The sequence below is a fragment of the Centropristis striata genome, chromosome 18, assembly GCF_030273125.1.
Source record: "Centropristis striata isolate RG_2023a ecotype Rhode Island chromosome 18, C.striata_1.0, whole genome shotgun sequence".
Taxonomy (NCBI): Eukaryota; Metazoa; Chordata; class Actinopteri; order Perciformes; family Serranidae; genus Centropristis; species Centropristis striata.
This window is the reverse complement of record NC_081534.1, coordinates 31,049,641-31,061,808: the sequence shown is the minus strand read 5'-3', so window position 1 is coordinate 31,061,808 and position 12,168 is coordinate 31,049,641. Positions and strand designations below refer to the sequence as shown.

Below are 12,168 nucleotides of genomic sequence, written 5' to 3'. Positions count from 1 at the left end.
CTCTTTTGACAGTTAGCATGTTAGCACGGAGCTGCTAACTAGCCCAAAGTCCTCAGATAACATGTCCGTAAACTAGTCAGCACACAGTTTTAGAGCCCGGAGTGTTTTTGGAGCTTTATTGTGGTAACTCGTCTCTGTCCGAGGATGTTTTCATCTGTCTGGAACTTTGTCAAACGGCACAAACGGAAGTTTATTTTCACCGGAGCTCTAGTTGGAGGTAACAGTTCATGTTAGCTTCTAATGTAGCTTAACTTTAGCTACACACCTTACTGCACTGAAATATACACATGTTCTTATATTTATCTACTTAACGCTACCACTTGGGTTTTTAGAAAAATATTTATGGAGGTTTTTAGATTCATAAAGTATGTATTTTTAATTCGGCACACATCAAGCAGCTTATTTTATATCTTAAACACAGTGTTTCAGTCAAATAATCAGGTTTTAGGTTACTTTAATAGAAAATAACTAGTAAGATCAGACGACAAAATCTACATTTTACTAATATGAATGCTGCTCATTCTTTAATATTTAAGTATTTATTTGCTGACTTTAGTAACTAGTTACTTTGCATATAATTCATTGAATGAATAAATTACATCACTTAGTAAATAATGGTATATTCTTTTGTATTAAGCTACCAATTATAACTATGTTTACTTAAAATAACACACATTGTTGTTGAAATGGGACCTTTCTCCTTAATGAATACTTTTACTTTAGATACTTTAAGTACTCAAGGCTTAAACTTACAACAGAGTATTTCTACACTATGGTATTGCCAGTAGTGGAATGTAACTAAGTACATTTACTCAAGTACTTTAGCTACACACCAGACTGCACTGAAAAATCTCCATTTTTTTAAATATTTCTCTACTTACCACTTGGGTCTTTAAAAATATATTTCAAGAGCTTTTTAGATTCATAAAGTATGTATTTCTAATTCGGCATACATATTCTCCATTGATCTGCATTATTTCCATCTTAAACACACTATTCTTAGTCAAACACGTATATAAATAACGTTACTTTAATACAAAATAACTGTAGAAGGATCAGACGACAAAATCTACATGTTAGTGAAATTATTACTACGTAGTGTGTTGGTTTTATGCTGCTTAAGAATGAGTTCATTGTGAGTATTTTGTTATTTATGTGTAATTTGGGACCCTGTAAATAATCAAGACATCTTTAAATGCCCATATATTTGAATGGAGTTTGGTCTGAGGTTCAATCATGAGTAAAGCACTAAAGGATGCTACATGTCAGCATATTAAAGTGTCGTTAAGCTCCTTTAAATCAAAGCAAAGAGGATTTATGTCTTGTGGCTCTATTGACACTGCAGGTTGGCTAATCATGTCTTATTAAGTTGCTTCATTATTTTCTAATAACTAGTTATAGAAATCCAAGCAGCAACATTTATTATTATAACATTTGGAGTCTGCAATGGGCATTGGAAATCATTAAAAGATTGTGGATTTGTTGAATATTAGTAGGGTTTATTAGTAGTGTTTTTGTATGCAAAGGGATTTCACAGTAAAACATATGACATTATTCATTAAAAGTGTATTCATTTATTGTGGAAGACTTTGGTTTCAAGGCTCAACAAAACATAGAAAAGAACAAGAAATACACAAGAATGCTGCTTATTTTTTTATTAAAATGTTAATATACAATTTTATAGTGCATACTGTTGGCAGCATCTATTCCAAAATATACATTCAAGACTCAATACAAACTTTCGAAAGGACGTCAGCCTTTTGTTGCTAAAACTGAAAACATGATGATGTTTTGAGTAATTTAGATACTATGTAGTTATGCATTTTTGTAAAGAATAAAAGCTTATTACAGTAAGTATTACAGTCTGCTACCTTCGAAATGGAGAACTTAATGTGTCACTTATGGGCTTTGCAGTAATGCTGGGATACTCTGCCTCCCAAGAGCTCTCAAATTTATTTATTTATTTTCGTCAAGATTTATCTGTTTTATTGTTTGCACATCTCGTTTGTGATGTTGTAGTTAGTCAGACTTTTAATCCCACAGTTAAACAACTTAAGTTGCTCTTTTGTGTGCAAGTAAATGGAATAATGCAAAAGCAGCCTTTGGGTTCTGATTGTAACAACATTATTTAAATGTCACTAATGCAACAACCACTTATTTTTACACCTTTAGTTGTTTGCTCTCCCTCCTTATATTTACCTTTTTATATGTTAAAAATGGGCAGCCAAAAACTAAGAAATGGTTGCAACTGTTCCTGTCAAACGCTGCATTTGTGCTCTAACAAAGACAAATAGCTGGTGTCTTACCTGCAGTCAGACTGATCTGTGTGGTTATGGAGGATTGTTTTCTGAGCATCTCATTAGTTATTAATACCTAATATGTGTCTGTGATCCTCAGGAGTGTACTTCCTGGGTAAATATGCCCAGAAGAAGATCAGGGACATCCAGGAGAAGGAGGCCAACGAGTACATCGCTCAGGCCAGGAGACAGTTCCACTTCGAGAGCAACCAGAGGACCTGCAACATGACCGGTAACAGCTGCACACCTCCATGATAATAATCATCATTTAATAATTATTTTTCTCTTTGCTCAACACACCATTGATGTGTCCTGTGTGTGCTGCAGTACTATCGATGCTCCCTCCACTGAAAGAAGCCATCATCAACCAGCTCAACTCAGAAAGCCTCACTGCTCTGCTGAAGACTAAGTGAGTAGAAGTGACTTTTAATGAATCCCTACACACAATATTACACTTACATATTTAATGCTAAGATAATGTAGATTGTGTCTAAATTAATCAACTAAAGCCACTTTTTAGACATTGTTGTTGTACTCAAGATACATGTTGAAGTGTAACATTAGTGTTGATGATTTAACCCATTTAGGCCTAAAACGGCTGTAAAAAATGCCTGTAAAACCTCTGGGCGATGTTAAAATAAGTCCCTAAAACCTGAAGTTTTTCTGTAAATTCAAAAGAAGTGTCAACGCTTCCTACTAAATAATAGATTTTTCAGCCTCTGTAGCAGATAGAAATGAAATTCAAAAAGTATTTGAGAGCTTATAGCTGTGGCTTTCATGAGAAGTTGAGTTTATTTGTCCAAACCTTCAATAAAGTTGCATTGCAACACTCCCACATGTATTCTGATGCATTTCATTGGCCAAGAGACCAAAAATAGGTGGAAAAAACTACAAATACTACAAAACGACATATCTGCTTTCCCGGCTTTAATGGTAGAATAACACAACATCGTACCATCATACCAGTTTTAATGGTAGAAATGCGGTAATGCTTTCCCGCCTTAAATGGGTTAAACCAAACAGTGACGTGACTTTTTCTTCTTTCACATCGTCTCACAGACCAACTAACAAGCTGGAAATCTGGGAAGATCTAAAGATCGTCAGTAAGTTCTGTTCTTCACTGTCCCATAAAATACTTATGATAAATGTTTTTAGACCCAGTATGTGATCTGATGTGAATCTCTTGCTCAGGCTTCACCAGGACCATCGTGGCGGTTTACAGCACCTGCATGCTGGTGGTGCTGCTGAGAGTCCAGCTGAACATCATCGGAGGATACCTGTACCTGGACAACTCTGTGGGCAAGAACAGCTCGGTGAGCAACACACACTGTTCACTTTAATGCAGCGCTGCTCTCATTAGTAGTTTACATATTAACTAATATTTGACATCAAAGTTTCACTGCTGCAGCTCTGCTCTCAGAAAAAACATTATTCTGGTTTCTCAAACTTCAGTCTCACAATAAAATAGTCACATAAAAGTTTTGGAAGTCCCTGCTGATATTGATTTATTTTTAAGATGATGGAGTGTAAACTAGTGGAACATCATATTAGTAAAGAAAGGAGGTTGTTTTTGACAATTGGTCACATTGTCCTAAAAGTTTTAGTGTTGCAAAGTAGTTTCAGTGGGTTAGAGAGGAGAAATAAAGGGTGAAGACCTTCAAATAGTCCAATAATCCAGTCTGTCCTTTATTCTTTTAACCCTAACTCCGGCGTGGATTCTGTTTTTTTTTTTCCTACAAACTTATTTTATACAAAGAATATTAGACACAGGAAATCTGATCAAGAGTTCTGTGCACTGCTGTGATGTTAGAAAAAGAATAAACCAGAAAAACCTTTTTCTTTTTGAGAACAAAAAATAGTACACAGCAATGTCAGGTGGAGATATTTAAGCTTATTTGAGTTTTATTTACATGTGTTATTATTGCTTTTTCCTCCCAGAGTCCTCTGGCTCCTCCAGACGTCCAGCAGCAGTACCTGTCCAGTATCCAACATCTACTGGGAGACGGTAGGACACACACACACACACACACACACACACAAAACTATTTTATTACACATTTACAACAGTTGCAGCAACTTAATGCAGACATTCAGAAAGTATTAAACAAAAATATAATACCCTGGATAAAAACGGCAAGTGACCAACACATATATAAGGGTCAGTGACAAATAAGGGTTGGCAAGATCTCAAATTGTGTAACCACAAAAAAAAGATAAATGTGAAATACTTCATCCACCTGCATTGTATTGAAGTGGACTTATACATGTAATTACTTCATTTTAAAAACATCCCAATTTTTTTTTGTTGAGTATATCTGCATTTATACATTTTGTTAATATTGAGCAGAACATATTCTAAAAACAACCATTTTTTTCTAAAGTTTTGACAAATTATGTAAAATGTGTTATATACTATAGTTTAGCAATGTAAACATGGATTGTATTTTTTTCTCATTTTAGTTCACATTTATTTTCCTGTTTATAATCAGATTTTTATGGTAAAAAATGATTACTGGTTACACCAACTGACACTGTTAGATCACGTCATTGACCCATATGTAGTTTTGGGCTGCAACAAACAACTATTTTTTTAATTGTTAGTATTTATTTATTTTATATTATTTTATTGCTTTTGTTTGTCTTTTTTGTTATTTATGCATAGGCTACATTATTTTATTTTTGTTTTGTTTGCACCTTAACACTTAAAAAATAAGATAATAAAGTCAAAATGAAATAAAAGTCAAAATAAAATCTGTTGAAAATTTTTTTCTTACACACTGTCTGTCTGACTGTCTCTCTCTCTCTGTCTCTCTGTGTCTCTGCAGGTCTGACAGAGTTGATGACGGTAGTGAAGAAAGCAGTACAGAACTCTCTGGGAGGGTGAGTCTCTGTCACTAATCATTATTTTATATTTTTGGTTAATCTTTAATTGTTAATCCCTTGTGACATTTTTACCACAACCAACAGTCCAAAACATTAAAGATACTTAATTCACTATAACATCAAACAGAAATAAACAGTAATAATTAATATTTCTGAGGCTTGGAACATGAAAATGTTGTAATATTTGATTAATAATTGACTGATAACTCTTTGTGTGCAGCGTTCCTCTGAAGCAGAGTCTGTCCCTGCTGGAGGTGGAGCAGCAGCTGAGCTGGATCAGAGCCGAGGTGGAGGCCGGGTCGGACCGGTCTATGTCCTGGTACATGCTGGCTGACGACCAGAACGCCCTCGCTGACCAGGTACACACACACACACATTCTTGTACTTCTATCTTTGTGGGGACCCTCATTGGAACAGTGAATTCCATTGCAAGGTTATAATAGTTTTGGATTTTTCATTAGTTTTAGTTTTAATTTGGTTGTGAATTTTTGTTTTCAAATCCAGTTAGTTTTAATTAGTTTTTAGAGTGAGTTTGCTAGTTTTAGTTTAGTATTTATTTATTTGAAATGCTTTAGTTTTAGTTTAGTTTTTATTGGTTGTAGTTTTTTGTAATGGGGTATTTGTTGGGTGGGAGATTAAAAGAGGTCACAGTAAATTTTGCCTTTATTTCCTTTGTCTGATCCATCTTCATTATGTATGAAAAAAGTTGACAAAGACGAAAACGAAGGACATTTTCACTATAATTTTAGTTAGTTTTGTAACCACACAATACAGTTTCAGTTAATTATCATCATCATGTAACCTTTAACCCTTAAAACAAAGTCTGAAATCTCAAAAAAGCCTTTAAAGAAGTGAGGACCGGCCGAAATGTCCTCATTTTGCAAAAATGTCCTCACTCTGTTGGTTAAAAACGTGTTCCGGTCCTCACTATGTAGGAAGTACAAGAACACACACACACACACACACACACACACACACAGTAATCACACATGAAGCCTCTCTGTGTGTGTAACAATCCTCTCCTCTGTTCAGGCGTGTGGACTGACAGAAAACGACCATGTGACCATCAGACTGTTAAACGAGACCAGAGACATGTTGGACAGGTAAACACCACACCTGTGTGATTGTTTGTGTGTACAGCTGCAGATGTGTGTGTTCTGTGATTCTGATGTGTGTGTGTGTGTGTGACTGTAGTCCAGACTTCACCACGGTCCTGAACGCCTGTATGAACCGCGGCTTCTCTCGTCTCCTTGACAACCTGGCCGAGTTCTTCCGCCCTCCCCCCTGTGACTCCGCCCCCGCCTCCTCACCCGACAGGTCAGCTGCTCCACCCTCCACAGAGACTATATACACATTTAGTTTATTATGTTTCGTCACAAGAACCACTTATTACTGTGATTTATTCAGGAGTGATTCAAAGAAATAGACGCAGCTTCTGTTGTTTGTTTTTACAGAAAGTTTAGACACAAACCTGCATGTTGACACTGCACTCTAATTGATTGTGTGTGTGTGTGTGTGTGTGTGTGTGTGTGTGTGTGTGTGTGTGTGTCCAGTCTGTCTGCAGTCAGCCTGCCTCTGGCTAAGATCATCCCCATCGTCAACGGTCAGATCAACACCATCTGCAGTGAGACTCCCAGCCACTTCGTTCAGGTAAACAGGAGTTGGAGTTGGTTGAAACATTCAACTCACTGAAAGAAAATAATATATTTTTAGGACGTCTGTCTGTCTGTCTCTGTCTGTCTGTCTCTGTCTGTCTGTCTGTCTGTCTGTCTGTCTGTCTGTCTGTCTGTCTCTAACCGCCTGTCTGTCTGTCTGTCTGTCTGTCTGTCTGTCTGTCTCTCTGTCTGTCTCTGTCTGTCTGTCTGTCTGTCTGTCTGTCTGTCTCTCTGTCTGTCTCTAACCGCCTGTCTGTCTGTCTGTCTGTCTGTCTGTCTGTCTGTCTGTCTGTCTCTCTGTCTGTCTCTAACCGCCTGTCTGTCTGTCTGTCTGTCTCTCTGTCTGTCTCTAACCGCCTGTCTGTCTGTCTGTCTGTCTGTCTCTAACTGTCTCTCTGTCTCTCTGTCTCTAACCGTCTGTCTGTCTCTAACCGTCTGTCTGTCTGTCTGTCTGTCTGTCTGTCTCTAACCGCCTGTCTGTCTGTCTGTCTGTCTCTAACCGTCTGTCTGTCTGTCTGTCTGTCTCTAACCGTCTGTCTATCTGTCTGTCTCTAACCGTCTGTCTGTCTGTCTGTCTGTCTGTCTCTAACCGTCTGTCTGTCTATCTGTCTGTCTGTCTGTCTGTCTCTCTGTCTGTCTCTAACCGCCTGTCTGTCTGTCTGTCTGTCTGTCTGTCTGTCTCTCTCTAACTGTCTGTCTGTCTCTCTGTCTCTAACCGTCTGTCTGTCTGTCTGTCTGTCTAACTGTCTGTCTGTCTGTCTCTAACCGCCTGTCTGTCTGTCTCTCTGTCTCTAACCGTCTGTCTGTCTGTCTGTCTCTAACCGTCTATCTATCTGTCTGTCTCTAACCGTCTGTCTGTCTGTCTGTCTGTCTCTAACCGTCTGTCTGTCTGTCTCTAACCGTCTGTCTGTCTGTCTGTCTGTCTGTCTCTAACCGTCTGTCTCTCTGTCTGTCTCCAACTGTCTCTCTGTCTGTCTCTAACTGTCTGTCTGTCTGTCCCTAACCGTCTGTCTGTCTGTCTGTCTGTCTGTCTCTAACCGTCTGTCTGTTTGTCTGTCTGTCTGTCTCTAACCGTCTGTCTCTCTGTCTGTCTCTAACTGTCTGTCTCTAACCGTCTGTCTGTCTCTAACTGCCTGTCTCTAACCGTCTGTCTGTCTCTAACTGCCTGTCTGTCTCTCAGGACCTGCTGATGAACGACCAGGTGAAGGAGTTTGCTGCCAACGTGTACGAGACCTTCAGCGCTCCACAGGAGCTGCAGAAATAACCAACAGAGGAGGAGGAGGAGCAGGAGCAGGAGCAGGAGCAGGAGCAGGAGCAGGAGCAGGAGCAGGAGCAGGAGGAGGAGGAGGAGGAGAAAAGAGGGATGAGAACAGAGATGACATCAGAGCCCCGGACTGTTCATCCCTCCTTCCTCTCTGTGAGACACTTTCCTCCTCCGACCCTTCAGACTTCAGACTGCAGCAGCAGCAGCGTTTCTCCTTCCTGTGAACATGATGGATCAGTGAGGAGACTTTCACTGGGACAGCAGAGCCTGAGATTAACCCCCCGAGGAGCACGGCATCATGGGAAATGGAGTCTTATTCCACCTGGTAACGTGCTTTTATTTACCCTAAGACTTAAACACACACTGCTGAGTGTGGTGAAGGATCCGTCACTGTTGTTTCCTCTTTTCTATCAGCAGCTGAGAGTCTTTTATGTTCCCAGCTGTTCGTCTGCACCTTCCATATCAGAAAGATTTTTCCTTTTTCCTTTCTACTTCCTGTCACAAATTTATAATCCTGGTGGAAGAGGGATGTGTTGGTGTCTGATGCATATCGTCACCCTGTTAAAATAATCTCGTTTTTTTTCAAGCTTTGCAGGAAACACTTCACCAAAAGTGTAACATATGACATTTATTGATCATTTCACTCAAAAAGGATGTAACAAAGGATGGCTATTGGCATAGTAATAACACTGTGTGTAAATGATGTAACTTAAGAGAAATAAATGACTTAGGCAATTTTTTGAACATGCCTTTGTGACTTAAGCAAGATATGGTAACACTTTATTTTGAAGGTGTCTACATAAGAGTCACACAAGCCTGTCAGAAACATGACATGACAAGTATCATGAGCATTAATGTTACTTCAAAGTGTCATTAATGTTCATGACACATCCCATGTCATGTTTATGACACGCTCATGTCACTCTTATGTAGACACCTTCAAAATAAAGTGTTATCATATCTTGCTTAAGTCACAAAGGCATGTTGAAAAAATTGCAAAAGTCACATTTTATTTTGACGTAGGCATAATAAATCTGCTTAAGTCACACACTTGACATAGGCCATTGTCTTAAAGGGATAAAATCACATGATCTGATCAACTGAGGATGTAGGTGAGTTTACCATAGGTGGCAATGAGGAGATGATTTAGGCAAAAAAAAACAATTTTGACAAAAAATGACTTAGGCGATTATTTTAACAGGGCGACAATATACAATGGTGATTTTTTTTTGTTTTGTTTTTTTGCGCTAATATCCCGTGTTTTTTTAACCTGAAAGAATATTTAATGGTTATGGTTTCTAAAATCTGCAGCAGTTTGTGGATAATTTTGGGATATTTCAACTTTTAAAAGTATGATTTATGCTTTATAAAGAGTGAGAAAAAGCTGAACAAAATGTTGTATTAACACATTAATTAATTCCAAATCTAAATGTGTTGTCAAAACGGCAACTTATCGCAGGAGGATGACCTTCTGTGGTCGGCATTAATTTTTAATAAAACACCTTTATTAACAGTGATTCTGCTCAGCTGTTTTCAGAATGGGAGCCTTTCTCATTTCACAGCTAAACGGCCACTAAAATGTGTTTCTGAAAACATTTGAGGAGAGAAATATGCAACGTAGTAACAGAATCTTGATCACTGCTGCAAGTTTGATTCACAAGCTATATTATAGTTATACAGACTTGATTGACAGCTGTGTTTGAGGCTACTCGCCTCTGATTTCATTCAGATGCATAGATTCTTGCACATGCAATCAGGAGCACCAGAAGGAGGATTATCTGTCTCATGTATTACTGTCAGGAAATGGTGCCAGTTTTGACTATTGTGACAAAAACTTAAACACTTTTTCTAACAGTTATAGTCTGTAGAGACTCTACTTTATAGTGTCGCTTTAACTCCAATCAGTCTAACCAGAGTTGCATGTAGTTTCAGTTTTTCCATCCAAAAAACAGCCGAACAGCACTTCACTTCTTTTGCTGAAGGTAAAATAAAAATAAACCTGCAGACTGGACAAAAAATCAGCCTACAGTCAACATTATCAGACCATTGTTTTCTTCATTTTTTGTCTTTTTCCATGGTTTTCTTGATGAATAACCAAAATCATTATCAATAAAACCTGTTAAATATCTAGATATCAGCTCTTAAATTAAACTCTTATCAGCTATTTTTGTTGTTTTGTTGTTAATTATAATTGTCCAAACAAATGTACCCTTAGTTGTACCAGGCGTTAAAATTAACACGAAATTGGAGAAAACAAGGGTGGTGTAATAATTTTTCCATGCCTGTATGCAGCTCATATCAAACCTTTCATATTGTAAAACTCCTTTTAGTTGCTTTTTTCCTTTTTCATCCTTTCCCTTCACCATTCTTTTCTATTTTCACTACATTTATTACCTGTTCTCTCTCTAAAAAAAAATCCTGTTTTTTCTCTGATGCAGTTCCTTGTTTTGCCCAGCAGGTGTCACTCTTCTCCACCTTAGTGTGCAAATACCTGCTTTACCCTTCTGTTATCTTTATATGAAGGGCTTCATTCCAAAAATGTGTTTTAAGTCAAACTTTAACTCAATATTTGTCATTCTGTCCTTGTTAATATTATTACAACATCCTGGTTTACATCTCAAAACATCCAAAGTTTAACTTTAACAGCCACACATTATTTTGATTTTGTATTTTCTCACAAGTGTCAGATATTTTGGAATGAAATTCTCCAGTCTTGAGAACAGTTTTCCCTATTTCTTTTTTGTTTTTTTTGTTTTTTTCCAACTGAATTTGTATCTGTGACTCCTTTATATAAACTGACATGATTTTAGAGGATTCTGTATGTACGAGACTGTTATCCAAAACCAAGAAATCTGGGAAATCTCTGAATATTTCCTCGTGCTTCTCAGTCGATCTCTTCACTTCTTCTTGCTGCATGTTTCCCAACACTTCCCACATCTGATTAGTTACTAGAATCAGGTGTTCGTCTTAACGAGAGCTCATTAAAACACCTGATTTATCTGATCCTGAATGCATAAAGCAGGTAGAGGTGGAGACATGCAGCACTTCATACACTACTTATTTAACTCTGACTGAAATTGCAGGAACTTTACATCCAGATCACTGTAATCAAAGTATAAAATAAACCTTTAAATATTATGTTAATATTCATATTTTCAGTTTAAATTTGTCCATCCTCATGTGGAGTTGCATACAAATGGATTTAATGCAAAGTTTACTTGTTTTCCTGCAACTGACAGCTCATAAATCTCATCACATGGAATTATAATAATTATTTCTCCATGTTTTATTCAGCCCCATGCTAAATCTGTCCTGTGCTAGAAAAACTAAAAACTCAGAGCTCCTAAAACCTGCTTGTTTATCCCTGGGTGTGTAGGACAAATCAGCCAAGTAAAAGTTATAAAAGCATGCTTTGGTGGCTGTTTGCATTAAACAGAAGCCAGTTTGTGCAGAGAACAGTGACCTCCTCCACCTTTTAGAGCAGGTGTGTTTCTGTTGTTTCCCTCTCAGGAGACGAGGAAACATCAGGTGACCGCTCAGCCTGAGAATGTAAATCTGTATGTAATCTACCATGTTATGCCTTTTGAAGCATAACATCCTGAATGACAGCTAAAATGTATGTTTGTAGCAGTTTATTGAAGAGATAATAAAAGTAAAATGTGATTTAATATATATTTTGTGTCCCCTTCCTCTGTGTTTTGGGGTTTTAGGTGTTTCTTGCCTGTTTTAACCCTGTGGAGTCTTTAAAAGCTCCAAATAATCCAGACTTGTTGCCTCCATCAGACTAGAAAACAAAGCAGCGTGGAGCCCTACTGTAAATTTACCTCTAAAGTTCTGGCTGTAAACTCCATGAGGCCAGTTTCAGTTTGATGATGATATACCAAGTAAAACTGGAGACAAGCTCAAATAGATTTAGTATCAAATGATAGAACTGGATGGAACCCTCTTATATGTTAGATTTGACACCTTTGGTCACATTTGCAACATTTAAAATTCTTTATTGAGCATGACAGTGTTTTGAAAGTAAAAAAAGATTCAAAATCACATTTTATGTTGGACTGAAGGACTA

General features: G+C 37.6%; 1 protein-coding gene across 1 annotated transcript; it reads left to right on the top strand.

Moving 5' to 3' along the window:
* Positions 1 to 8,917, top strand: pex3 (peroxisomal biogenesis factor 3). Its single transcript, XM_059356342.1, has 12 exons — positions 1 to 217; positions 2,398 to 2,529; positions 2,625 to 2,706; positions 3,357 to 3,400; positions 3,489 to 3,610; positions 4,236 to 4,302; positions 5,123 to 5,177; positions 5,401 to 5,539; positions 6,213 to 6,283; positions 6,375 to 6,497; positions 6,734 to 6,830; positions 8,016 to 8,917. The coding sequence occupies exons 1-12, from the start codon at positions 145 to 147 to the stop codon at positions 8,097 to 8,099; spliced, it is 1,089 nt and encodes a 362-aa protein (XP_059212325.1). The 5' UTR covers positions 1 to 144; the 3' UTR covers positions 8,100 to 8,917.
* Positions 8,918 to 12,168: the final 3,251 nt, after the last annotated feature.